Source organism: Chaetomium strumarium (assembly GCF_033439665.1).
Source record: "Chaetomium strumarium strain CBS 333.67 chromosome Unknown B0T15scaffold_5, whole genome shotgun sequence".
Taxonomy (NCBI): Eukaryota; Fungi; Ascomycota; class Sordariomycetes; order Sordariales; family Chaetomiaceae; genus Chaetomium; species Chaetomium strumarium.
The window spans coordinates 936,594-964,276 of NW_026944433.1; the positions used below are offsets into that span (position 1 = coordinate 936,594).

At 55.1% G+C, this 27,683-nt stretch overlaps 7 protein-coding genes across 7 annotated transcripts; 5 read left to right on the forward strand and 2 right to left on the reverse strand.

The window, feature by feature from the left end:
* The first annotated feature begins 481 nt into the window (after nucleotides 1-481).
* Nucleotides 482-5,639, forward strand: B0T15DRAFT_231774 (uncharacterized protein). The gene is made up of 4 exons (XM_062862955.1): nucleotides 482-1,056; nucleotides 1,122-3,214; nucleotides 3,263-4,372; nucleotides 4,428-5,639. Exons 1-4 carry the CDS (start codon nucleotides 715-717, stop codon nucleotides 5,467-5,469), a joined length of 4,587 nt encoding a protein of 1,528 aa, XP_062719941.1. The 5' UTR covers nucleotides 482-714; the 3' UTR covers nucleotides 5,470-5,639.
* A 252-nt stretch (nucleotides 5,640-5,891) lies between these two features.
* Nucleotides 5,892-6,867, forward strand: B0T15DRAFT_535685 (uncharacterized protein). The gene has a single exon (XM_062869512.1). The coding sequence runs from the start codon at nucleotides 6,281-6,283 to the stop codon at nucleotides 6,821-6,823; it is 543 nt and encodes a 180-aa protein (XP_062719942.1). The 5' UTR covers nucleotides 5,892-6,280; the 3' UTR covers nucleotides 6,824-6,867.
* Nucleotides 6,868-11,893: 5,026 nt separating this feature from the next.
* Nucleotides 11,894-14,243, forward strand: B0T15DRAFT_231840 (amino acid permease/ SLC12A domain-containing protein). Its single transcript, XM_062862956.1, has 3 exons — nucleotides 11,894-12,645; nucleotides 12,718-13,643; nucleotides 13,705-14,243. The coding sequence occupies exons 1-3, from the start codon at nucleotides 12,108-12,110 to the stop codon at nucleotides 13,960-13,962; spliced, it is 1,722 nt and encodes a 573-aa protein (XP_062719943.1). The 5' UTR covers nucleotides 11,894-12,107; the 3' UTR covers nucleotides 13,963-14,243.
* Nucleotides 14,244-16,494: 2,251 nt separating this feature from the next.
* Nucleotides 16,495-18,087, reverse strand: B0T15DRAFT_398996 (uncharacterized protein; the record flags this gene model as incomplete). The annotated part of the gene is made up of 2 exons (XM_062864984.1): nucleotides 16,495-17,642; nucleotides 17,703-18,087. 2 exons carry the CDS (start codon nucleotides 18,085-18,087, stop codon nucleotides 16,495-16,497), a joined length of 1,533 nt encoding a protein of 510 aa, XP_062719944.1.
* Nucleotides 18,088-19,399: 1,312 nt separating this feature from the next.
* On the forward strand, nucleotides 19,400-20,584 carry B0T15DRAFT_503477 (uncharacterized protein). The gene has a single exon (XM_062867472.1). The coding sequence runs from the start codon at nucleotides 19,679-19,681 to the stop codon at nucleotides 20,186-20,188; it is 510 nt and encodes a 169-aa protein (XP_062719945.1). The 5' UTR covers nucleotides 19,400-19,678; the 3' UTR covers nucleotides 20,189-20,584.
* A 1,046-nt stretch (nucleotides 20,585-21,630) lies between these two features.
* Nucleotides 21,631-22,393, forward strand: B0T15DRAFT_231885 (uncharacterized protein). The gene is made up of 4 exons (XM_062862957.1): nucleotides 21,631-21,777; nucleotides 21,879-22,037; nucleotides 22,101-22,136; nucleotides 22,197-22,393. The coding sequence occupies exons 1-4, from the start codon at nucleotides 21,746-21,748 to the stop codon at nucleotides 22,336-22,338; spliced, it is 369 nt and encodes a 122-aa protein (XP_062719946.1). The 5' UTR covers nucleotides 21,631-21,745; the 3' UTR covers nucleotides 22,339-22,393.
* Nucleotides 22,394-24,127: 1,734 nt separating this feature from the next.
* On the reverse strand, nucleotides 24,128-24,725 carry B0T15DRAFT_512355 (uncharacterized protein; the record flags this gene model as incomplete). The annotated part of the gene is made up of 2 exons (XM_062867977.1): nucleotides 24,128-24,492; nucleotides 24,674-24,725. The coding sequence occupies 2 exons, from the start codon at nucleotides 24,723-24,725 to the stop codon at nucleotides 24,128-24,130; spliced, it is 417 nt and encodes a 138-aa protein (XP_062719947.1).
* Between the last annotated feature and the right edge of the window lie 2,958 nt (nucleotides 24,726-27,683).

Below are 27,683 nucleotides of genomic sequence, written 5' to 3' on the forward strand. Positions count from 1 at the left end.
TGCTCAAAAACCTAAGCAAGTACTTCCTCGTCATTTATTAGCGGGCCTCTTGCCCAATCAAGCCCCAGGGATAACGATGGTCTTGCTTGACGTGGTCCGTGCATCGCTGCATTAGCGTCTTCTGCTGCTTTGACGCAAGTGGCAAGGCCATTCCCTTCGATATGAATCTCCGATTTCGTCTATCCCGCGTCACACAGCCTGCGACTGCCATGTGAAGTGCATCCACCTTGCAAGAAAGGCCAGGCATATCCCGTCTCTTATAACTTCTTACATCGTTGGTGGCTGTCCTCTGCTTGCCTCTTTGAAACCGCCTGCCAGTTGCTACAGGCGTGAGTACCTACCACCTAGGCGATTTACACACAACCCTGCTCAAACTGCAGCCACCGAAACCCGCAAGCTCCAGCACTTTTCCCGTTTTGCTCTCGCCTGCATTTTGTGCAGTGCCAGGGAGCCGATCAGCCCAGATTCCCTTCCACATCGTCCCATTGGCAAGCCCCAGCCCCCGCCTGCAGTCCGACGACGAAACCTCCAGATCATCGAATCCGAGTGCCGTACCTGCCGCTCTCCGACGCGGCAGCTGTTAGCGCTAGGCGCATCTCCTCTGTCGATCGGTGATACGACACCTCGACCCTTGGATTTTTTCCTTGTCGGTTTTCGACTGCCGTCATTCATCGCAAAAAAGAATTGCGACGCATGTAGCGCCCGACACAAGCCATGTCCATCGAAGCGATTGGCGCCCCGGCGCCCGTGGCTATGGATGTTGACATGTCGTCCCCCGACGGCCTCAAGCCCATCGGCCTGCATTCGCCCCCCGACAGTAATAACGCCATCGGTGTTGACGGCAGCGACTCGGAGCTTAGTGACCTTGATGATGAGATCGCCGGCAAGCTCGATGTCAGTCTGGGAATTGAACCCCAGGTCGAAGCTCAAGTTGAGCTCGAACCTGAACCGCAGCCTCCGGTCGAGGACATTGGCGAGATCCTGCCGGATCACTGGTCGGGCAATGTGCCGGTGTTTAAGCCGACCATGAAGCAATTCGAGGATTTCATCCGCTTCGTACGTCAATACTCGCTTTAAGGCACTTTCAACCTTTACCTCTCCACTAACAGCTACTATTTCAGATGGAGTCAGTCAACGACTACGGCATGAAGTCTGGCATCATCAAGATTATTCCCCCGCAGGAGTGGAAAGAGTCGCTGGGGCCATTGGACGACAGGATAAAGCACATCCGAGTTCGCGAGCCGATCAAGCAGGAGATCATGGGGACAAATGGAACCTACCGTCAAGTCAACGTTCTCCACCAGCGCACGTACAACCTTCCGCAATGGAGACAGCTATGTGATCAGAGCGAACACCAGCCTCCCGCGAGGCGAGGCGAGCGTCGTGCGAACGCGGACAAAAAGCCACCTACCAGGTCCCGCGCGCCCGCACATCAGAACACTCGGCCTGCTCCATCCGCCCCTTCGACTAGGAAGCGCCGAGGCGGAAGAGTGACCCGGCGATCGGCTAGGGCTGCAAAGGAGGAGACTGAAGAACCTGAGGACCGCCCGATGACGCCGGTATCGCCTGTTCCTGAAAAGGAGGAAATCGTGGACTCGGTGGAAAACGACCCCGGCGTCAAGGCGGAGGAGTGCGAAGACGAAGATGATGCCCCAGTTGTCCGGCGAATGGGATTCGCTAGACAATCCAAACCAAAGACTCAGTCCACCTCGGCTCGTCGGAAAAACATTCGCCGGGAAGGCTCAGCCGTGATAGATGAAGCAGCTTTCAAGGATTGGGATTATCGGATGGATATCTCGGAATTCACGCCGGAACGCTGCGAAGAGCTGGAGAAGATCTACTGGAAGACGCTCACCTATGCACCGCCGTTGTATGGTGCGGACCTCCCGGGCACCTTGTTCGACGAAGACACCAAGCTCTGGAATCTGAACAAGCTACCGAATCTTCTCGACGTTATTGGCACCAAAGTACCTGGCGTCAATACCGCATACCTCTACCTCGGCATGTGGAAGGCAACATTCGCCTGGCACTTGGAGGACGTCGATCTCTACAGCATCAACTATCTCCACTTTGGGGCGCCAAAACAATGGTACAGCATCTCCCAAGCCGACGCCCGTCGGTTCGAGAATGCCATGAAGAACATCTGGCCGCAGGAAGCAAAAGCCTGCGATCAGTTTCTCAGGCACAAGTCTTTCCTCATCTCCCCGTCGCACCTCAAACAACACTATAATATCACGGTCAACAAAGTGGTCTCATATCCCGGCGAGTTTGTTGTCACCTACCCGTACGGCTACCACTCCGGATACAACCTGGGTTACAACTGCGCCGAGGCAGTCAACTTCGCGCTCGACAGTTGGCTGCCAATGGGCAAGATCGCCAAGAAGTGCCAATGCGCGCAGGCCCAAGACAGCGTTTGGGTTGATGTTTACGACATTGAACGTAAACTCCGCGGTGAGGAGACAGAGTACGAAGAGACGGAAGACGAGGACGAAGAGGATGAGGAAGATGAAGAAGAGGAAACCGGTCTTCCCAGTCCACCTTCGAGCCATACCGTCAGAGTCAAGGCTCCCGGCCGGAAACGCAAGCGGGCGGCGAACGAGAAGGAGCCAAAGGCCAGGAGGAGGAAAGTTCGCCTACGCCTCAAGTCACATATCGAGCCTCCATGCTGTCTCTGCCCGAACGACATTCCAGGGGTCGAGATCATGTCCACCGACGACGGCCGCAAGGCCCATCGCATGTGTGCTCTCTACCTTCCGGAAACGTATATCGAAACGGTGGACGGCACGGAGATTATTGCAAACGTGGGAGGCATCGACAAGGCCCGTCTGGAACTTAAGTGCCTGTACTGCCGTTCCAAGAAGGGCGCATGCTTCCAGTGCTCCCAGAAGAAGTGTCCCAGAGCATACCACGCCACCTGTGCGGCGGCTGCGGGCGTCTTCGTGGAGGAAGGGGAAGTCCCGGTATTTGGAGAGGATGGGACCGAATACAAAGAACAGGCCTTCGAGTTCAGTTGCCGGTTCCATCGCACCAAGAGGGATAGGAAGGCGGAGGGAGATGTGCTGGAGAATAATCACCAGGTCCGCGAGGCCGCGAAGGCTCTCAGGAAGAACGATATCTGCCAGCTGCAATACTATCGTGGGGACATATTCGCTGGCGTGGTGGTTGAGAACCGCATTGATGAGGAGACGTTTCTTCTCGACATCATCCCGAACGGGTATGGATACCGAGACGGCTTCTATGAACGTGGACTAACAATCCGCAGTGATCGGCTTGAGGTCGAGTGGAAGTGGCTGCTTCTGCCGGATCCTTCGGACTTCCGACTCCCGAAGGCATCGCCAAACGCCGTCCCGATGCCGACATGTAGGAAAGCACAGAAGGAGATCAACGCGAAGCGCGCTGTGGACGAAGCTCCTAGGAAGGACGACGAGTTTGCTCCCGGCTATGTCTGGGCCGAGTTCCATACAGCTGATGCTGTCAAGAACCGGGAGCAGGCTAAGGTCGACTTATCCAAGGAAAACCAGGTCTGGCATTATCTTGGGAAGACGTCGACCGAAGCCAAGGCTCAGTACACCGGGGAACCGTCAAGGCCGTGGCACGACCCCAAGGCCAACTTCCTTGACACCATACCAAAGCCGGTGGCTGCGCCGCGAATGCAGCCTGCCCCTCGGGCGAGGCCATCTATGTCCGCACAGTATCCAGCGTATCAGGCCGTCTCTGGGTTGCTGCCAGGGACCACGTCGGCCAAACAGGAGAAGCCATACATCTACAAGCCGAGAAAGCCAGTTACTCCAGGTCCCAGCCCGCATACTGCATTGTTGACATCACACATGTTCGCACTCAACACACCTTCACCGTCGGCGGGCTTTCAGCAGCTCCGGCCACAACAACAGGCATTCCAGCCCGCCTTCCATCTTATGTCTTCTCAACAACCCCACCAATACGTGCAGCAACCGCAACCGCAACCGCAACCGCAACCGCAACCGCAACCGCAACCGCAACCGCAACTGCAGCAGGCACTACCTTCCGTTCAGCAGCAGCAGCAGTCACCTGGCTTGCACACCCAGAATAAGAGTCCATCAACGCTGTATTCATCAAACCGTTTCGCGCCCGTCGGAGGTAGTAATGGATTCCCGAAGCTTCCTGGCTTGACCTGGCCCCCTGCTCACATGAAATCAGGGCAATATGTTCAGCCTCAGTCAAGAGCCTGGTCTTCATCGACGGGCGCGCCTCCTTCCATGCTACATTCCGCGCCGATGACCTCGTCAGCTTTGAGATCCCCAAATGTTGGCGACCGGGAGGCTGGAGTAGCAGGAGCGCAGCCACAAAACAGTGCATGTCAGAAATACAGCTTCTTCCAGGTCCATCACAACAGGTACGCTACTTTAAGCGGTCCTAGGTATCATGACTTACAGCTAACACTGCTTCAGAGACTCGTCCGGATACCGGACCCCGTATGGACAATGGGGCGGCTTCACCAACGGATATGAAGGCAACCTCCGAGAGTTTTTGATCAAGGCGCAAAAGGCTCTCTCGGGAGGCTCCGGCAAGACTCAGATCAAACAGGTTCCTCCCTCACTATTGAAGCCTCTGCAGCCACGGCTCAGTGCTTCACCGCGACCGAACACCCCGTCTTATCCCCATCACGCCGCTCCGTACGCCCAAATATTGCCTCGGCCGTCATCCAACGCTCCCCAAACCCCATCACCACGCGTCGCAATGGCAAGCCCTAGCCCGCATCAGCCGCAAACGTATCAGAACCAGGGATACCCAGTGCCGATGGTTCCTGGCGGTGAGTCCTATGAGGTCAGGCAGCCCGAATCGGGACAGCTGCACCCAGCTAGTATTCGGCCGCACTACGGGGCAGCGCAGACGCAACTCCCAACCCAGGCCAATCATCAAGTCCGGACACCGGCCACACAGCCGCCAGGTTCGGCTACGCAACCGTTACAGGCTTCGGTACAAGCGAAACCAGCGCTTGCGAAGCAAAGCCACAGCCCGATCCCGTTACCGCCGTATGTGAAGCCGATACCGACCTCGTCCCAAAGCGCGGCCAGACCCTCTCCGCTGGGCGATCGCACAGAGAATGCCGCCTGGCACATCACGCCTCAGGCAGCCTCTGCATCTAACCCGGGCCTGACTCCGCCGCAAGCGAATGGCAAGCCAACAGAGGCTCACATGGGTCCGTCACCGAACGGGCACTGGACACCGCCGAGTGCCAATGAGCCTGGCTCGACAGCAGCAGCGCCTTGGGCACCTCCAGCACCCGGGTCGACGCCGGGTCCGACTGCCCAGTCATCGCTGGACTTCCAATCGTGGGCACAACCCGCCCAGGCACAGCCGCTCCAGGGGAGCCCAGCGATACCGCCGACCGGGGACGCCCAGGATAACAATATTTACGTGGAGAGGGTGATGATGAATCTTCGCAGGGCAAGCATGCAGTTTGGGGGCTTCGGGCCGGATCAGGGATGAGACATGAAGCACAATGGACTACTCACTCACGTTCGTACAACGAACATGCAATTCTTAGACTCTTCTGGCTTGGGAAGGGAGGCGGTGTTCTTTTGGCGGGGACAATATATCCTTTTCATCTCGGTATGCTTCCGTTTTTGCGAAGGGGGGAAAGAGCGGCGTTTAAGACAGGTGCTTTTGGTGTTTAACTGTCAAGGCATCATGCCGCGATATGTGTATCAACATGGTATTTTCAGAATCGCATGTGTGACTTCCGTCGATATGTAGTTCTGTATGTCTCGTTACCTTTTTGTGTATTTGTTCGAATTTGTCTGCATATAGGAGGAATCAAGCTCCACCCATGTTCCTGGGAGCCATGAACCATCAGCATGTCTCGAGCATGTGTTTGGCGTGCACAAGATCATCTGAAGATGGAGGGCGGGGACCGGCGGCAGGTGGCTTTGAGCTTCGGGTCCGGAGCTGTGACGTCAGCGCCGACCACACCTGCTTGGACTTGGTTTCAGCACCCGTCCGCCTGGACGTTCATTCCTGTTTTCTGCCCTGGTATAAAGCTGATATGTAGAGCACATTGTCGTCATTTGGTCTGTCCTTCATTAGATCGTTATTGCCTTTATATCACCGTCGTATCCAATTTTGCCTCATCAAGCGCGCGACTGCTTGCTGCTGCTGCCTTGCCAAGTCGATACCAACTGTTAGCGATTTCGCTGTCTACACACGCCAAGACACTATCACTTACTCTCACTCTTCTCATTCCCTCCAACATCACAACAAGAACAACAAGAACAGATAGAGGGGGAAAAAAAGGAACAAAATGCCCACCGTCCTCGGCATGACAAACGACAAGTCCAAGAACGGACCGCACATCTCCTCCTCCACCACGATGGGCTCCAACAAGCGGCTCGACACCATCTCCAAGCGCAACCACGCGTCGGCCCGCGAGATGGAGACGCTGCTCTGGCGCGCCCTCTGCGACGACCCGGACTCGCTGCGCGAGTACCTCGCCCACGACTGCATCATGATCGCGCCCGTGCTGTTCCCCAACGGCCGGGACTCGTCCGCCCTGAGCAAGGACACGCACCCCAGCGTCGTCGACGTGCTGCAGGCCGCCAGCAAGAGCGGCAAGTTCACGGGTTTTCGCTTCCACGGTGACCCCTTAGTGGTGGAGGTCGGCCTGATGGCGGTCGCGCTCGTGTACAAGGTCAGCTTGTTCCGCCAGAGCAGGAAGGGCGGCGCGCGCGAGATCGTGGCTAGTGCCAGTTCCACCTGGAGGCAGACCGCTGGCGCCGACTGGTTGCTGGTTGCGTTCCATGTGCAGTATGCTGATGAGGAGGATGACGACGAGGAGGAGGAGTGATGGGTGAGGAAGGGATCCGGGGGTTGAGGGGTGGTATTAAGTTGCTTTATCCGGTATGGATAGAGGAAGTATAGGTGTGTGTGCGTGTGTGTGTGTGTGTACTTGAGCGGGTGGATGATTCCTGGAGTACCTTGGTTTTGGGCCCGGGTCTTGTTCCAACAGGTACTGCGCCGGTCCACGGTTTGAAAGGAGTTTCTTTCGGGAGTACAGGTCGTGATGGTTATCGTTTCTCCTTATTGTTCTATGGATATTAATCAGCAGGCGGTCCGTTATAATTGACTTTTGTCACCAGTGTAGCAGTTGATGTGTTATTTTCTGTAACAGGGGGGTGGCCGGCAGGGTGGGACTGTTGCTTCGGAATTCCTCGTCTCGAGACAGAGAGAGTTCAATCTAGCAGAGCGGCACCGAGAGGGTTGCCGACATATACGAGGACCAGCCGTCCGTGTAGGATGCCTTGCGTTGCAACGCTGTGGCCATCAGAGATCCGTAAGCTTCTTGTAGGTCATGCTTTCCTACACGCACCCTCCACCTCAACCGATCGCTTCCCTTCACGTTCAACATTCAAAACTTAATCAACTTTTATCGCGCTCCGAATACTACCCGAGCCCTTCCGAATGATAGGATTTTGGCCATGACTGATATTGCCCCTTCAAACGCAGGTCCTACGTATGGAGCAACAACTGGACAACGATATATAGCCTTTCCAGGGGCCATGGAGTTGTAGTTTGAGTAGTATGAGCGGTCTCTAGGGCGAGTCGAGAGGTCGGCAACCCCGTGATCCGTACGCGAGTACTTTGACCTTGGCCCAGAAGAGGGCTCTCGTGGCGTTATCTCCCTGGCTCACCTTGACTGCTGAACGATTCGTAAATTTCTGAGCCTGATGATTGAAGTTTTGGACGCGCAGACGCCTTTGAATCTGAAAGCTGCTCCTAAGGACATTGGTACCTCTCGTCTCAGATTTGTGGCCTAGAACATATAATATTTAGTCTTGGAGATCCCTGGTGGACGCGCTTGACTACCCTGGCGCCTCCTCTATACTTCGGTTCTCGGCCTGGAGTCTCGCTTTTGAGACACGACTCCTACCCGTGGTTGGGGTTCTATCCTTCGCCACCGATCTGTGTTCTTCGCTGAAATGTCCAAGATCCTAACACCTTGTGTCCCACAAAAGCCTTTCAAAGTCCCTGCCGTTATCGTGGGTGTCTCTGGGGAGGAAATGGTCAATGGTGTTAACACTTTCAATCTCCAACTCCCAAGATTACTCATCAACGGCTAGTGCCATACTCCTTCGACAATCGAGGGGAAACCTCCCTGACACCGATTTGGTGGCAACCAACCGACCGTTTATCCTACGACCCAGACATATCAACGGATTGTCTCTTGAAAGTGGTAGAAACACGCTTTGGTAGTGTTTGATCCAGCAACGCCGGCTAGAGTCTTGTACCAAACTCGACGCCGAACCTTTGCCAGACAACCGAAGACTTTATGGACAGTGTGGGCGTTGAGGTGTGAGGTAGAAGACGGAGCAATGTTGTGATCGTTGTGAGCACCGCATTTCCATGTTTGGAAAACGCTCAAGCCAGCCGTTCTTCCCACCTCCGCAAGAATGAGTTGTCGAGCTCGTTGCTCCCCACCAACCTTCACAGATCACCGCAGATAGGCTAGTAGAGCTAGCACCATACATACACACCTGCCAAATCCAATAAGGCTGATGTGATCCATGCACGCAAGCGGACCTGCCCGTTCGGTAGCCTCGGCACCTTATCTTTGCTTGCACGGGAACCAAGCTAAAGTGCGAGTGCGACTGTGCGGTTCGGACTTCCCGTCACGTTACCCCCCTTCCTTGAGATAAATGGGAATCCCTCCCGCCTGCCCACCACAAGCTGTTAGCAGGCAAATGGGAATTATCTCAGCAGGCTGGCTGTGCTGAAACTCTGCAGCAAAGAAAGGGTTACACAGACTGCGACCGTTACGCGCGTCAACTCCCAATGCGACACGGATCGCCGATCTAGCTCCCAAAGAGCAGTGGTTGGGGGTCAGTTTTGTCCCATCCTCATGGTTGGTGAATATGCAGCAGGGCTAGCTGTGATGGACGGCCCTGCCGGCGATTGACGGATCGCTTTGGCCCAGGTTACGAATCTACGATCGCTCTGTCCCCGCAAGATCTGTGCCACAGCGCGCGAGGCCAAGGCAAACATGAACTGACGCGCGGTGCGATGTGCACTATGTATCGGGTAGCTCCTGTTTGAATCAATTTGAATTTCTTGACCGAGAAACACTGGCGGGATATCGAACGGCCGTATGACCCCTGAAGATGAAACGATCCTTCTCTTGTGCCCGTTGTGTTTTGTGGCCGGGGCTTATTCCGTTGTCGTAAGTCGTATTTTTACGCCGGGTGGCTTTCCGCGGGCGAGCGGTAGGTCCCCAAGTTGCACCCGGTGACCGGGGCCAATGCTGCAAGACCAGGGGCTATCCGTGGATGAAGAACCTTGGGACCGAGGCTTCCCCTCAACATCTGTTCGGGTCATTCATTTCGATTTTGCTTGGGCTTCACTGCGTCTTCGCTTGTGGCTTCCGTTCTTGCCACTCCCGTGCCCCTAGTGACGGCAGTGGCTCGATCTTCGTTCCCATAGGTACCAGTGTTCCCCCCGAATATCTTCCGCCAGCAGCGGCTAGGCCCCTCACACCTACGAAAGTCCCAGTGCTAGCGTACCTAGATGCTACGGTGATCGTGGCGGGCCCTTGCCTGTTTGGAGAAGGATCTCGTGCGCCGGATTATGGACAGCGTTCAGTCAGGGCACTTAGTACCTAGTACCGGTAGCACATGCCAGGTAGGTATCGACGGGAAGATGCTGCGTTGATCGTGCCGCCGTTAATCATGGTGTGACGGAATCGGTAAGCTGCGGCAGCGGAATTTGAGGAAAGGTCGGTTCACACATGTCTCTCGAAGTCTAGAGCGTCCCGAGGAATAGGCTAGACAGGTTCGGGTGGGCTGAAAACGGGGATCGGTGAACATGGCAGAGGTCAATCAATGTTTCATCTACCACAGTGCCTGCACGTGTTAGGCAAGGATGATGCGATGTCCTCGAGTTTGTCGTGTGTCCATCAACCAGATCTGCTGATGTCGACGATGGGGCGGAAAGACGCGTGCGGCTGAGCACTGCTCGCCTCGATTTACGTATTGACCTTACCTGTCTAGGTCGACTTAGCTCGCGCGGTACGCTAGTAGGATTGGAGCGCGGTATCAACTGATGAATCGCATCAACCTCGGCGACGATGAACCCGTGGCATGTGCACAAAATTGAAGATGCTCGCAAAATGCCGCGCTTTTAGACGATTCCACGGGCTGACAACGACAGCGTACCTAGGTAATTACAGCAGCTTCCCCGAATGCTAGTGTAATAAAATATTGGTCCGCGCATGATGCATCAGTTGTGCTGGTTGTTATGGAAGGCGAGATTCTGGGCCACTTTCCTCACGTGTTCCCCGCAACTTTGTTGCCACTCTCCACATCCGGGGCACTTTGGGGACCGGGCTTTCCCCCGCAAAATGAACTGTTGATCTTACGTAAACCAATGCGGAGAGAACTCGCAACGCCGCAGTTGCCAGATACGCACATGAAATGACTCCATTCGCAAGCTCTTTGTCTACCGAGGTCCCTAGGAAACTTGAAGTTTGTATCTTACGTTCGTCAGTCGATATCAGCTCCCTACCGTTCAATCGATGAACGATATCTCTGTAATAAAGTGCGCGGGATGTCTTAATTCGCCTATCTGAGCCCTCCTTCGCTTGGCAACGTCGTCCTTATCATGACTCCACTGGCGCGCGACGGTCTGGCCGAGCCCGGACCAGCCGACAGGGGGCGTAGCCAAGCTTTTCTAGGTTAGGAAGCTGGCAAGAAAGTCCAAGCAACGCCAAGATGAATCAGGCTTGGCTTCGGTCCATTTTCTCCACGCTTGATGCAGACTGCGCTAGCCACACCGGGATGCCGCCGACTTGGCCGGAGCCGTTGCTCTAACTCGCGGGCTGGCTTTTGATGTGTCAAGAAGTCAAGATTGCCCGGTTTACAACAGGTCTCAGTCAACAAGCGCCGGTTTGGGGAACACATTGGAGCTTGACGATTGTTTGCGCTCCCGGGGACGGTAGCTCTGGCAACAGTACACAGCGGGTGGTCTTGTGGCTCTGCTGGCGTCGCGTCGCACGACGTCATCGGAAACCTACGTTTGTTACGCCAGTGGCTTATTTACTGGTCATCTATACATCCGTACACGGGACCTAGCCTTCCGGAGGCCTCGCTGGGGATTTTGAATAATGGATAGAGAGAGGCGAGATACTGTTCGTGCTGCGCTGTCTGCTGAGATCCTATCACGGCGGGGTCCCTGCCTTGGGAGGATTCTCTACCCCAGAATCCGGCCAGCCAATTCCACTCCATTGCATGTCCTGCGCAAGGGTGGTTATCTATGGAGCCGTCTTGGCGCTTTTCCCGTCAGTCTGCCTGTGACGGGCAGCCTGTCAGCTTGCGCCTGGTGAAAGTGAAATCCGTGACCAAAGGATTCAACCACCAGGCGTCCGTTGCCATTGGCCGTCTGCTCCGGAGCCTTCCCAAGTTGAGCCACCGAGACGGACCCTGCGATAACGGCGATCTTCCCTGTTTCGAAGGAGAGGTGTGCGTTCAGCTTAACGTTCTTTGGGATGGCCCGACGTACGAATCACGGTGGCCGCCGGAGCCCCCCCCCCTCAGATGTCGATTGCAACCACTCGCGTCATTGGCGTCCTTGGCTGTAAAAGTCCGCCACCTAGGACACAAACAATACGTGTTGCGCCTTGGGCGCGTCTGCCTTGGCCCTTCGGGCTATTGACTTGGGCCTGCCCTGAGCTGCCTTTTTCAACTCGAAGACCGACTCCAATCTGCGTGTGGCAAACCAGTTCCCCTCCTGACATTAGTGCACTTGCTAGCGCATCAATTCCTTCGGTGCAGCTTCTAGCCCTTTTCTGTGCGTCCGACTGGAGTGACAGGGTTCCGCTTTCCCTCCTCAGCTCATTTTACCGTCTTATCCACCAAGATACCGTACCGTCCCAGGGGAGGGGCTACACAGTGCAGGCCTTACACAGTAGGGTAGCAGACAAGAGCCGCAACGTTGTGTTGCTCGGGCCGCAACCATTTGAACCTCCGGACTGCTATTAAAATCCCCTTCCTTCCCACCTCCTCTCCCCTCCCACTCTCTCCTCTCTTCGTGTCACCCGTTCCGCCGTCATCCCCAACCCGGTTGTACACGCAAGTTCCACCATGTCATTGGAAGAGAAAGGCGCCGCTGGCGCCTCGACGCCCGAGAAGGATGCGTCGCCAGCATACAACTTCGACGAGGGCGCCTCCGTCCGCACACGCGACCAGGAGGACTTTCTCACGCGCAATGGCTTGAACCTCCGTTCCTTCCAAAAGAGGGATATGGGCTCGGGCGTGGTCGACTCGCTCGACCGCAGCCTAAAGACGCGCCACATGCACATGATCTCGATTGGAGGCTCAATCGGCGCCGGTTTCTTCGTCAGTTCCGGCAAGGCGCTCAACACGGGCGGCCCGGCCTCCATGCTGATTGATTTCCTCATTGTCGGCGTCATGATGTTCAACACGGTTTACGCTCTGGGTGAACTTGCCGTCATGTACCCCGTCTCTGGTGGTTTCTACACATACTCGACCCGCTTCATCGACCCGTCCTGGGGCTTCGCCATGGGCTGGAACTACGTCATGCAATGGGCCGCCGTCTTACCCCTGGAACTCACGGTCTGCTCCTTCACGATAGGATACTGGAACCCTGATATCAACGTTGGTAAGTAGCATTTCTTTGGGAACGAAAAAGGGAGATCGAACTTTTCGGTTCAATTGCTGACCTTGGCTTTAGCTGTCTGGATCACGGTCTTCTTCGTCCTCATCATCATAGTTAACGTTTTCGGAGCTCTCGGTTACGCCGAGGAGGAGTTCTGGTCGTCAGTTCTCAAGCTGGGAGCGATCGTTGTCTTCATGATCCTTGCCCTCGTCCTGGTCTGCGGCGGCGGTCCCAAAGATGGTCGCTACGGCGAGTACTGGGGTGCCCGCCTCTGGTACGAGCCAGGTGCCTTTGCCAACGGCTTCCGTGGCTTCTGCAGCGTCTTCGTCACGGCTGCCTTCTCCTTCTCCGGCACGGAGCTTGTCGGTCTGGCCGCCGCTGAGGCTCGCAATCCGGCCAAGTCGCTGCCTGGTGCCATCAAGCAGGTCTTCTGGCGGATCACTCTGTTCTACGTCCTCGGGCTGTTCTTCGTCGGTCTGCTCATCGCCTGGAACGACGACAACTTGCTGGGGGCCAACCCCTATGTGAACGTTAACGCCTCGCCGTTCGTTCTGGTGGGCAAGTATGCCAATCTGAAAGGCTACGACTCCTTCATGAACGTGATCATCCTGGTCTCGGTCCTGTCCATTGGCGTCTCTGCGGTTTATGGCGGCTCACGCACCCTCACGGCCCTCGCGCAGCAGGGCTACGCGCCCAAGATCTTTAGCTACATTGACCGCTCCGGCCGCCCTCTGATCTCGGTCATCTTCCTTTGCGCGTTCGGCCCGCTGGCATACGTCAGCCTTGCTGCCGAAGGCCCCACCGTCTTCGACTGGCTTCTTGCCCTGTCCGGTCTGGCCGCGCTCTTCACCTGGGGCTCGATCTGCCTGGCGCACATTCGCTTCCGCAAGGCATGGCTCCGCCAGGGCCACACCCTGGACGAGATTCCCTTCAAGGCCGTCGGTGGCGTGTACGGCTCCTACCTAGGTCTTTTCCTCAACGTCCTCGTTCTTATCGCTCAGGTACGGCAAACGCCCCCTCTTTCCCCCATCCGCCGTCCTTCTCTTACTGACCTGGTTCTAGCTCTACGTTGCCATCTGCCCCGTCGGGGGCGGCTTCAACGATGCCGAGGGCTTCTTCAAGTCGTACCTCGCCATGCCTGTCGTCATTGTCTTCTGGATTGGCGGCTTCTTGTGGAAGCGCACCGGCTGGCTCCGCACGGACCAGATCGACGTCGACACGGGCCTTCGCGAGCATGACTGGGATGCCATCAACGCGTACCGCGCCGAGTTGGCGGCGATGCCGGCGCTCAAGAGGATTTTCCACACGCTGTTTGTTTAGGGTTATGAGAGGAGATGAGATGCTGCTGAAAGCAAGCATCCATGGAATCTTTTGTCATGGGTCAAAAACGTTTTCAAGTTAGGGGGCTATGTCATGTTAGCAGTTGATGAAATGATACCACGCTACGAATAGATAGCAAGCATTGTGCGGCGTCTGCGCTGTTCAACCGTCGAGTTGCTGTTGCCGACTACCAGTTACTTGCATTGTATTGTACCAATGGGTTGCTGTTGATGTTGTGATATGGGGAGTGTGCCAGGTATCATCAGCCACCACACTACCTGACCGTTTCTTACAAGTATACCTTTACCCTTGCGCTGGCTATGGAGGGCGTTAGTGTTCGTCACTCATTCGTGTCGGTCATCGAAAATTGATGTTGTTACAGGGAACGGAGCCCCGGGTGTTCAATCCTAACCACCAACAGCTTCTGCATCAAGAGGTATGTTACATTACAATACATCCATGCAAGCACAGCGCTAAACCAGCTCCACCAACCTCAAATCGTCAGGCCGCCATCACCGTCAGTCAAAAGACCTGCGCGAAGCCCGCGCGCCTGAACTTCTGCCAGCGTACTCGTCGTCTCCGATGGCTGCTCCGGGCGAAGAAGGATGGCCCCAGTACTCCATGACTAGCTCGCGCTGCTCTACCCCTGGTTCTCCCGGGGGGGTAGCAAGCGTGGCGTCCTCCGTTCTTGGACACATGTATTGAGCACAAATATTCACTCCCGGCCGGGATGATTACAGCGATATCGAAAGGCAAATCACACTTGTACGTCAAACAAAACCCTATGCGGAACTTGGTAACGTTTTGTTAAAGAGTTGTGTGTGTATTTTGTTGAGACTACGGGTGTCCGCCGTGCCTCAGGGGGGGTCAAGCAGGTAGTAGTGGTAGTGCTGGGAACCTGCCAGTACATACCTACATACAACCCATTGTGAAGCTCCCCCCCGTCATCAGTGCCCATTCGTTCCGTTTGCGCCGTTCGCTTCGTTCGTCCCAGCCGCCGAGATGGTCGTGTCGCCCGATCCCTCATCACTGGCACCCTGCTCCTCTCCATACCCCGCCGGCAGCCAGTTGTAGTTCACACGACCGCCATTTGTCACGGGCTGTTGGACCATGCACCTCCGAAGACAGAACTCGTGGCTGCAGCTGGCGCAGTTCTTGGTGCTCTCATTGTTATGGTAACACCCGCAGCAGATCCATCTTTCGGTGAGGTCGTAGTTCCTCTGGCAATCCATCCGCGACAGGAGGCAGAGGAAATCCGGGTCCTGGACTGTGTCTCCGTCGACCGGTTCGTCGGGAGTGCCCACCGTGTTCTCGCAGCCGTTGGGGTACCGCCCGGCGTCCACCAGGCTGGCCGGGCAGCGTGAGAGGTAGGTCTCGCGGTACTGGTGCCCGCAGAGGGAGGATACGTCGGCTTGCCAGCGACGAATTGTTTTCTTTCCCAGTCCAGAAAGCAGAAGGATGGCCTTCTTGATAGTCGGAGTATTAGGTTTCGGAGTCTCGGATTAAGAGGGTAAGAGCCTGAGTGGTTGGTAAACTTCGAGTGGGATGCTGTGAGTGAAGGAGAGAGGCAGAAGAGCAGGCTACTTATAGACCGTATATATAGACTGGTAGGCATTAAGCGAGCGTTTGCTCGCCTGGTTGATGAGGGCGGTCATAGGCCGTAGGGCTCTTTGTTTCCCAGTACCATGGGGGAGTTGTCATCGGTAACCTGATACGCACTTGACCGGCATCACGCCCCGTGCTGTCAATGCTGTCATGGTTATGCCTTTCTTATCCAGTTGGATCTGGCCCGCCTAGGGGGACGGGGGAGCCGATACAATAAGGGGCCTGTTTGAATCCGGGATCCGGAGGCTCCTTTTCTCTTTCCATCTCACTTGTGCTGGCTCTCCATTTCCTTTGAAGAGGATCGCCGTGTGACCCATCGACTGTGGTATGGCAGAATCGATCAACGAGCGCCTGGAAGGTTGGCACTCGATCGGTTTTGGCGATTTTCGCGAGTAGTATTACTGAATCCCGAGGACATCCTTCTTTACGGGTTCATTGCTACTAGTAGGTAGTACTGGTAGTTACTGATCTTCTTCGGGTTTGCCTGGGCACATCTATTCAGTACTAGTACCGGTATCGGTAAATTGGTGTTCAGACCGCGTCCGTCCCGCTCGAGTCATAGTTAACCGGCGTTCGTCATCTGCACCTCTGCGCATTCCTTGTTGCATGGAAGGTGTAATGCATACATACCCGGGGGACTTACAAAAGAGTTTTCGCTGGCGGGCTCTAACAAAAAAAAAATGAGAGCAGGGCGTTCCGGACTGTAGGAAAGGTCTCGCCGGACAAAAAACGATTCCTAGGTGTGAGCAACCTATCATCCCGCAAATCCAGGACTTTTTGGTCTGCATCTTCAGAGTCGGTCCGTTTGCTTCGGGGCAAATGATATTTCAATTCTGGCCTACGTACTACTCCTCATAGTAATTGCCCGAGTATAGTATGAGCCAGCAAGAACTAGACCCCCAGTCTTTCGCCGATTTATGATTATATCTACGACAGTGGACGCCGACTACGGCCCGCTCGGGTTTCATCCAATGCAATGAGTTGTGCTCGGGCCTCCGGAGCCGCACGCGAACTCGAGCCGGGCGGAGGCCGGGAAACGGCTCGCCGTCCCTGAGTGGCGGGAGGAGGCGGAGACCTAGCCCGACCGTCACGGCTATCACGACGCGGCGCCGGACGTTCGGGGAGGTCATACCGGACTATCCCGGCTACCGGTCGGGACGGTGGCGGCGAGGCGGCGTGAGTGGGAGTGGGCGCGGGCCGGGTTATCGTTCGGGATCCTGACGGTGAGTCCCGACTGGTGGCGTCGGGAATTGAGGGGCCTTGCGGTCTCGTTCGCGCCGGCAGGTTGACATTCGGGTACACGGCTCCCAAGCGCAACTTCATTTCGTGTACATTGGTCTCCAGCTCGCTGGGCTGGTAGCCGCCCGCGTACCTGGCTACGCACCACCTGAGCCAGTTGATGAAACTAGTGCTGCTGCATGTCTTGGGGAGTTGGCCCATGCAATAGCTCAGCTCCGCGATCAGCTCCTGAGCGGTCGGGTGGTCTCGGCGGTCCGAAGCCTTGGCGTAGGGGTAGCTCAGCCCGCTGACGTGCAACGTGACGGCGAACAGTACGCGGTAGATGACGGTCGTGGCCGAGGCAGAGCCAGCCTGCCGACGGAGCTCGACGGTCCCTAACCTATCGGTGGGATGGAAACTGGTCGAGACGTACCTGGTACAATCGCTCGTGCCCACAGGCCCGCCCCTCATGCGGTTAAGAAACCTTTCTGTTCCGTCCATGGCAGCGTTCTCGAGCTCATCAAAGACCACTTTCCAGCCATAGTTCGCGACGTTGGCGTACTCGAGGCCTGCGTAGACCTTATGGTTCGGCCGTGCCCATACGCTTTTGCGGCGCTTGGGCTCGATAAGCTCGCAGAGCGCCTCTTCCCATAAGTAGGCCCCTTTTGCCTTGTCCACGAGGTCGGAGAGTCTATACTTGGTCTTTTTATCGGGTCCTGGGGACACATGTACGTGGGTAGAGCAGCATTCGTGCGTCCAGAATTCGAACTCCTTGCCGACGGCTTTGAAGACGCTCTCTATCTCCGTTCGCCAGGGCCTGCTGGTCGACATAGCCGGCGAGACGATCTCGATTCCCCCTGTAATCATCGTCACCTGTTAGCGTACCCGCAGAGAGGAGGAATTGCTAGAACACATACACCATTTCCACCGGCTCTCCGCGTCCTTGATCTCGAATTCCCTCAGACTGGCATCGGGCTTGCACGCCCAACCATTGTTTTTACCGAGGACTTCCTTGATGAGATGCTCAACGGCCAGGCCAACACATAACCGCTGCTTAGCTTTCTGCTCAGCTATCTCTCGTGACCCGTTGTCGGCAGCATTGGACAGTGTAAAGTTCCACTGTTGGTAATATGCAGGCAAATTTTGATAAGCGCGTCCGTTATATCGGTCATGGTGTATGTCTTTGAGCCTCTGCTCGAGGCCATCGCGGAGTTTGACGAATATCTCGATCTCAACACCAAAGTACGGCCTGTACGCCGGTCCAGCCGACGGGGCCGCTCTCGCTGAGCGACTGGATGCCATGGTAGCTAGCAACGACTGCTGCGAAAAAAGGAGTGCGTGGAATGGAAGAGGCGGCTGCCAAAGAGCGCGGACGTAAGGAGTGCAGTTCCAATCAGTGAAGTGTAAGCACTGTGGCTTAAGAAGTGAGACTGTGAGAGTAAGTAGTGCAAATTAAGGAGCGTGGATTAAGGAGTGTGGAAGCCAAGGCGCTGCCCGAGCTCGTTTGAAGGGGTTGCTGGTGGTGTTGAGACAGAGATCAAGCCGTGGATTGAAGATCGAAGAGGACCACTATATACGATGCGATTACTCTACCTTCATAAGATACCGCAGCTATGCTCGGACCCCGACAACCGTCCGCACCGTCGATCAGCTCAGATTGGTATGAACAACGGGCCACTGCCATCTTGCCCGGGAGCCCGAGACCTTGGGAGCACCTGGCCCGTCGCATGCAAGTTCCTGTTACCGTTTTACGCAGCGTTGCGACCGCAACTGGAAGCTAGGTCCGCGGTCCTGAGCCCGACCACAGGACCGGGGCGGGATCGCATACGGGGCAGATCACCTTAGCGGCTCTACTTCTAGGCCGGCCCTTCATCGAGACTTTCCCTCCTCGGAACCTGATGTTCAGCCCGTGGGGGTGTTGGTTGGGCAGGACTACCTGCCCGGTGGGCCTCCTGCTCGGCCGACGCAGCTCAGGGTAGCCCCCGGCTACTGCTTTTCCACATGAATGTGTCATGATGTGCGTTGTGTCGTCCATGGCCTGATACCGTTGCTATCGCTCGCCCGGAATGGATCGACACCTGGTCCAGTTCCCTACCTACATAGGATATCACCATTCTCCGGTCCCGTGCAGACAGATAGGCATAAAACACCCTAAGTGCCATTCAGGCTTATGGTCAGGTGTATTACTAAGTGGACTCTTGCGATCTGCCCCAGCTGAGTCCAACAGAATTTCAGAAAGATAGTCTAAGTCGCGGTGCAGGCCCGCTGACAGACTATAGTAGCGTCTTTGTGGGCAGCGATTTAACTGTTACCCGCACCGAAGTACGTGAGAGGTAGACGGCGATGTAAATCCCGAGTATTCGAGTCAGCGAAGTATATGCAAAGAAAGGTGCGAGCAAGTGGCCCGGTTGGGGTCAACGTTATATCGATGGGGCCATAGGGTGGATGTCACCGTGGATCAGGTGTAATAAACCTTTAGGTAGTCGCAGATCTCAGTCCCATGGTTCAAAAACATAGAAAAAGTAATGGGCTAATGTTCCTGTGTCAATGGGGCCCGAAATGCCGACGGCAGGAATTGGCGGCCATTTCACGCCGCATCACGCAACGCAATGGCGGCGAAACAGGTCATCTCATGTTTCATCCTCTCAAGAGGCTTTGACGCGCCCCAACCAAGAGCGCCGGACCCGCGCCGCTAGGCAACAGAAACAAATGTATGAATCTATGCTCTATAAGAGAACTGGTAACTTAAGCGATCCGCACAAAGTCCAAAACGACAGCATCAAGTCCGCACCTCCCATCGTCTGTCATCATTGACATTTGGTTTTTCGAGTCCTTGACTCCTTCTTTCCGCCAGGCCCAGAACAAGCAGCCCCAACCTCAAAAAAGCAGCATCATGTCTAGCCAAGGTGCAGGAAGCACAGGAAGTGCGAGAAGTGCAGCTCGCCCAGCAAAGGGCAAGGCGGCGGCGGCGACGTCGACGTCCGGCCCGACCTCGGCCCAGCACGATGACATGAAGGACCCGGAATACGAAGAAGCCCAATCAAAGAAGGAGTTTTACTGGCAGGAGCACTGGCAGAAGTCGCTGCCCAACGCCGAGAAGGAGCCGTCGGTTGTGCTGGTCTTCAACAAGTCGCCTGATGCCATCGCAACGGACATCAAGAAGATGGCGGGCCCGAACACAAAGATCACCACCGTCGACCGCATCCTGGGAATCTACGACGATATCGAGGAGGGGAAGAGCCTGGGCACTGTCCAGGCGGGCCTTGTACCTATCGGGCTGTACGGAAGTATCAGCGACAAATATGAGGTTGAGACCATCACCGTCAAGTTCGGCAACCAGAAGCGCATGGCCTATATTCCAGTGAAGGCCCGCAAAGCAGTGAAGCAGCAGGGTTTCGATTGAAGACGGCAAGGGTAGGGGGAATAATGTACCGATCTTTCCGATGAAATGGACCCTTTTCTCACTCAACTGTTCTGTTCTGTCCCCGCAATTCATAGTGGCCTCATCCTGGCAGTTCACATTGGCTGAACTATATACCGATTCCTTAACCATGTGCGTCTAGAGAAGTGGGATACACTACCTAGCTACCTTATGGGCTGATGCAAAAGGCGGTACGCGGCTACCGGCCCGTGCATAGCAGCTGTAAGATGTTAACTAAGCCCTGGCATCTCTCGCTGGATCCCATTAAGTGCCAACAACCGGGACCAGATCTCTGTTGTTCCCAGTTCATGGATAGAGTTCCTTACACTTCGCTCGAAATCTTCTCAAGCAGACAATGACAGACCATATGCAGCTGTCCATGAGCTAGGACTCGGACATCACCCTGTGTAGGACTGCCGTAGCGACGACACGCCTCGCAAGGGTGAAGGGTCCTCTGGCTCCCTTCCACCGCGAGTGCGTTGGCACGGCCACGCAGCGGGCGGTGCGGACAGGACCTTCGGGCACGAGGTTGATCTCGCTAGATTGCGTTTACGTTTTGGAATGCTGGATACCCAATAGCAAGGGCAAAAATACTCGAAGTCCTCGGAGAGTCGGGTGGTTGTTATGTAAGTGGGCTCCGCAGTCCTACCTTGACGGCTCCCTTGGCCACCACTTGGCGGTTGTTTTTTTGTTAACATATTCTTAGATTCGGATTGGACAACGCAGTCACTTGAACGTCCACTATTAGTCCCGGCAGCGGCAGCAGCTGTGGTTCGCAAGAATGACGCCCTTGACCTATTTGTTTGCGGGGAGGACGGGAAGGTATATGCAGCTTACTGGCACGAACGTTCAAAGATTGCCAAGCTGGCAATCCTTGCGAGGCAAATTCCCCCCGGGCCCCGGTGGCAGTTGTGACTCGCAAGAACGACCATCTCGACCTATTTGTATGCGGTAAAGATGGGAAGGTATTCACAATAGACTGGCACGAACGTTCTTTTTGTACAACCTGGATAACTATCATTTAGAGCTTACTTATAGTTAGTCCTTGATTCGTAATGATATCTGTAAACTCCCGGCAAAAAATGTCACTTGATTGCCTTCGGGCGCAGGCAGAGCAAGCCTAAGTGGGCCTAGCGTTCAGGCTGACCGGACGCCGCCAAAACATCATCGAGATCGGACCGATAGTGCAGGCGGACGCCCTCACGCTTCTAGAGAAAAAGCTAGGATCGCCCTCAGGCAGAGATATGGCGCTCGATCTAGTGCAGGCGCTCGATCTTATACAGGCACTCCACCTCGTTCCGCTGGCCATCAGCCAGGCTGCCGCGTATATATAGGCGAGGGCGCCGCGGAGCTCGGCTGAGAAGTACTGTACCTGGCCGAGTTCGGGAGAGTGAGCGCAAAAGGAGCAGGCTTTTAGAGCACGATGCTAGGGACCTACGGCGGGATGGAAGCGTATCGAACGCGATTCTCACGATATGGCAGATATCCTTTGACCATATCCGGTCCAAGCGACCTTTGGCGGCGGATCTCTTGTCACTTATGAGCTTTTTCGACCGACAGGATATCCCTGGGTGAGTTCTGAACCCTTCTAGGACCGCCAAGGACGCAAAACAAGCGAAAGGCACAAACGAGGCAGGAGACCGGGATTCCGATGATGACAACAGTGCCACAGAAAACGAAGAGATGACGGCGCATTCGAAGACGATGTGGCGATGCTGACGGATTACTGTCTCATCGTCGCGGACGAGGCACAGGACGAGTTTGAGATGCACGGGCTCGTGCAACTGTCGATGAGGACGTCGCTAGAGGCTTCTAAGCAGTGTCGTTTCGTGTAAGCCGCCGCCAACTGGTACCGCCCATTCCTCCCAGTCCATGAACTATAGCGGTCCGCCAGCCACCGCCGGCTTCGTCGAACACCTTGCGAATTGCGGCAAGTTCTTCCTCCCTTGCTACGAAATAGTAGACATCGCTGACTTCGAACAAGCTGAAGTGGATTGCAAATGCCGAGCCGGAACTGCCGAAACGCAAGAGATCGGGCGAATTCGTTAATCATAATAGTCTGCTCTAGAATGCTGTCGGTTTTAGGGTCGCCTACCCTTCCCCACCCTCTTCTCCGCCTCCAGCACCACTGAATCTCCACAGGCGCAACGCACTCCATAATCTGGAGGTGTTCAATATAATATTGTACCTGACGTCTTCTCCTGACCTGTATCTGACCATGTTGGTATGCCGCGTGTATGAAAGTCGATTCGGTGTTCGCCTAGCCCAGCACCATGGCGGACGCGCGGGGTACTACCCTGCTTTTCGTTAGCTGCTACTTATCTAGCAAGGCAAATGCAACGTACAGTACCATGATAGAGCGGCCAAAGGCCGTCGGAGTCTCGTTCTCGTCAAACGCAAACTTCGTCACGAAATCGCCGCTGATCGGCCCATACTGCCCAGCTGCTGCTGAAGCCACTCCGAGTCCCATTCGAGGTGCCTCAGAATCCGGTCATCCGCAGCCATGAACAGGGAGGCAACATTCATCAGCAGCCTCCCAAGCTACGCCGATTGCCAGCAGGCAGATATAGCTCCTACATCAGACTTCCACTTCCTACACAAGTTGAATATGAGCGTCGGCGCATCGTCGTAGAGGTATTGGCAGCTGACTCGGGAGCTGTCATGGGTACTGGCGTCGTAAACCCTAGCAGAGGATGCAGGCGTAAGGGATGTCGTGCGGGGGGAAATCGCAGGGCCAGTGGACACCGCTGCTTGCGGTCCAGGTTCTGTCACGGTGGCCGTTGAGGCAATGGACGGTGATGAGACTACGAGAGGGAAGCAGTGAGCTGAGGACTCGCTAAACACGAGGTACCAATGCACGAGGTGGTCGACACGCTAGGCTTTCCGAGAGGGCAGGGCAGAGGCGGCGACCTACTCGACTTTATAGCAGCGCTGCCCTCCGCCACGGTCTCCAAGCCCTGGGGACAGAGGGTTGGAGACCGCGACAGGCGCAGCGGAGGTTGTCCAGATTTGCAGCGCGGATGCTTCGGGAGGTGCGTCGGACTATGGAGATGGGCGAGGTCCTGTCGACGATAATCGGCAGTGCGCCTAATGGAGCAGTCGCGACCGCGTGACGACCGCGCCGGGAACATCGGTGCGGCGTCAACTGCGAAATATTACGACGGTCAACGCGGAACAGTGTTTTGACTGATGGCCAAGATTACGGATGCCGGTGGTGCCGTTCGACTTTGAGAGACACTTCTCATCACACGTCATAGAGGTCACTGGAGCAATGCTTCCAGCAAGCGGCTGTTCGCTACTCAGATCGTACCACGGCAAGCCTCGCCATGTGTCTGCAAGCTCTGCATTTCAATGAAATCGTACATTTCCAAGCAAGCAGCTGGCATGTCGCCATCCACCACAGAACTTCCTCACGCTGACCTTTGCCATACTTCAAAGTTGGCGCCGCCGCCACGTCCTCGTCGCAGTTTCTTGCTTCTGCGTGCCTTCGTAAGCAAAAGCCAGCCAGTGCCTCACGGTACATCCAACCATGGGACAGGGACGGGGCAAGTGCCAAGAATCCCAAAACAATGCGCCCTCAGGCAATAAACGAAGGAGTGAAAAGCAGAAGCCGATTTCGCTAGTTAGTATCCGGGAGGGGGGACTGTATTCGCGCAGGCGAATCCCCGGTGGGCAATTCCACCGGGGGGCGGATAGAAACCCTGTATTGATGGGGCCGCGACGAGTGCGGAGGCCTATATTAAACACCCGTCAGACCCTAGTTGTTAGCTGCCAGCACCAATCTCGGGAAACTCACGGCGTAGTAGCACCAAGGAGCTTAGGCTCACCGCCCGTCGCAACCTCATATCCGGGCAGCGTCGTTTGCCAGGGTCTACCCGGAGTAGTACTACCTGGTGCCATAGCAAACCCAAGGGGAGACGCCTATACCGCGCAGGACTGTGCCGATTTGCGGTAGGCTTTCTCAAAGCGGTGCCTCCGGTTGTAGAGGTAGATCAGGCCGGCTCCCGCGATAAGCACAGCGCCTGCGCCGATGGCGATGCCCGCAATCGCGCGGGGCCTAAGACCGCCTGAGGAGCCTCCTCCCCCACCTCCTCCCGAGTTCGAATCTGAGTAGGATGGGCCTGAGCCGGGTGCCGGTCTCGGGACGGGGGTTTCTGAGGGGAAGGGGTCGCCTGGCACAAGCTGGTAGGTAGCGTTTCCGGCGAATGCCAACTGTGTATAAAGGGTCTGCGTTGTGTTGAGATTAATGACGCCTATTATACGGTAGTCGACGCAGGAGCCGGATGCTATATAGTAGAAGAAGATAGGTTCTATATTATTAACTCTGACTTGGTAGTTCGGTAGCTATAGGATCGTTAACTCTCTAGCGTGACCTGTTAGGGATGTTGAGAGGTCCTTATGTTGTTGGAAACCACCTGCGGCTTGAAAATGCCGGTGTAAAAGCCCGCTTTATTGATATTGGCGTACTTGTATGGGATATACGGCCATCTAAATTCGGCGTGGGCAACTCGATGGCCATTAGGGTAGAAGTTGAATTTTTGGTATTGGAAGTATAGACAGTGTAAGTCGAGTCCGGCTGAATAGAACGGGGACTAGGAAGGGTAATCCAGGACTTATTAATTATGTTGCCGACATTAGCCTCGGCTTCGTATAGAGTAAAGATGTGCCTGGTCTACTGTAAATTAGCATATATTATAGACTAGGCCTTTATATCTCGCTTACTGCCCTAACCGCTACGGTAACTATTACTGGGCCGGACGAGCTAGAGGTCGTCGATAAGTTTAGCAGCCGCGAACATTTCGCGGCGGGAAAAGTCAGAGCAGCGGATATAGCAGGCACTCGTAGGGCGAACATAGTTGCAGCGTTACTCAGTAGTATAGTACTTGGATGGTGTACCCGGCAGGATCAAGAATAGCGTATAGTAGGAAAATAATAATGGCGTGCGTTTGCCTTCCAACACCTACTAGGAGAGCTGTATAAGGCGAGTGGGGAAGAGCATCTATAGGCAATACCAGCCCGTTCGATATCGAGCCTTAAGTAGGTCATAACGTCAACGTGACGAGAATAGAAAACCTAAGTATCTTATCAAATAACTATGTTTCGGACTAGAAGACCTAGACTTAGTATCCTATCGGCAGCAGGCGGGTCAAGCTAAATACCATACTTATGCTAATAGAGAGACCGTGTCACGAGGGCCGTCGTTCAAGGCCAGGGTCAAGCCTCTGGTGGTAAACTGACTGCATTGCAAGAATATTGAACTTGCAGGAGGAAAGAAATCCTCGAGACTGCAAGGTAGGCTTTAAATACAGGATGCGAGTAGAGAAGGCCATCGCCATCTCGGGGTGAGATGAGCTCCTCTTTCTTGATGGTTGCCTCCGTCGTCTTGTCATTGGCAACTGCGGTCTCATCCATGGCGACGTCTCCATCGCCGTCAACCTTGGCCTTGAGAGCCGCCGCGGGGAAGCAGGTTGTGAGGCTGTGACTGTTCTCATCGGCAGGAGCTCCCGAACCATATTATTCGGTGTCGGTAGACATGAGGTCCAGGTAACCCAAGCCAGCTACCCGCGAAGATGGCATCATCCTCACTGTATTATCTGCTCAAGAGTCAAGACCTTCTATAAGGCGCACGTCATCTTCCCATCCGGCGGGCTCGTCCCCGTACCAAACGACGCCAGCCCGCGACGTCCAACACACCGGTGCGACTGTCCCGGCATAACGCGGGATCGCTTTCTCGTCAACTCGATCCGTGTTCTCGTCCAGCTTCATGCGTGCAACCCCGTGGCGAGGTCGACGCCGCCCATATCTTCGTCCTCGTTATCCGAGCCCTTAACCCCAGTGGCGGCAAACGGCCACGATCCTGAGACGTCGAAACACCGAAATTGATGCCCAACATCCCACCTGTCGCTACATATTCGCGCGACATATTCGCGCGTGAGGTCAATTCGACCATTACAGGCCAGCCACCAGGACGTCGTGGCTTGCCATCTTTAACCACCTATTCGGCTAAAAGGTGTTGGCATCCACGCTAGGATTCCCGTTTATCACTTATGGTAAGCGTCTCTCGGCGGCTGCCACATATACCCTTACCTTTCCCGCCAAGCCTCAGGACCAGCCCCCAGCTGCGACCCGCGTCGCTTCTTAAAGACAGACTCGTCCTCACGGAGTGACCCTGTCAATCCTAGGGGTTTATGTGGAAGAGAAAGAGCTTGGTGAATCATTGGAAAAGGACGGAGGAAGGGTACCTTAGTTGGCCATGTCACCCCAAGGTTGAAATTACTAGCACTCCAATTTGCACCTTCCTTCAAAGTCGAAGCTTCTATGAACGCTATTTACTTCGTCAACTACGGAAACCATGTGCAAGTGGATGGTCGTTCTACATCCCATCTGCTGGAACAAAGCCATTTACTTGCCTTAATCACTTAATATGGGCAGGGTCCCAACACGACTCGCAACCTTTGGCAGGTCCAGGACGGGTTCAACATAAAAACTCCTGTTTTTTGCGTGTCTGGCCTGAATCATGAAGCGTATAATCGCTGGCCTCTCGAAGGGGGCAAACCCAAGTAGCGCAGGACCATAAACAAAAGAAGTGCTGGTGTACCGGGTGTCCTATGCCGTGCGATCTGTCCAAGGTAGGCTCATACTATTTCGATGGAACTCACGGAAGAAATACAGAATAAGATCGATGGTTGACTTTTCGGCCTATCTTCTAAGTTATGAGCCCAAGCAACATCAATAGGTCGCATACCATGTTTCACTACTCTACATACAGTGCTACAATCCACAACAGAATTGGGGTATCAAGCTCTAGGAGTTCCACATGGCCAGCGATATGGGCTGGAGATGCAACTCCTTGGATATCCTATCAAGAACGAGAGATTTCTATATATTTGTGGAAACGACATGTCCACCAGATACCATCTCATTTCGTTTCGGCCCCGACGTCCTTCTTCCAGAGGGACGCACGCTTGTTATGTTAAATCTGAACTGGACGGATACATTCATAAGTTATCACTGAGAAAACAATGAATGCCTAACTAAGAGGTGTTGTGGGGTTATTCCCCAGCGAGTGCACTTAGCTCAATGAGCGAATGCAGCACATCAAGGGAACAGAACTCAGCGAGTGGGCATAGCTCGACGGGTCGGTCAGCACCTGCCCAGACATCGACCAAGACGCATTGGTTACAACCCCTGAAGCGCCTTGGCTTACGGAGGAAGAACCGCTTGGTAGAGGAGGATATCGAGGGAGATGTGGGTGAGTTATGCTCGCCCAATACCCCGTTGCCCTGGCTGATGTCCTCGTTCTCTCGTTCCGCTCGGCGGAAGGTAAGCTGTCTGACAGGCTTCAAAGCTGCGTACCAGAGGATGAACCACTTGGACGGCATGATATCGGCCCAAGTCCGTTGCCGCTCGACTTTCGATGATGCTACTGGCACTAAAGAGCTGTTTGGGAGATCTGTCATTAGTGACACCTCAAATA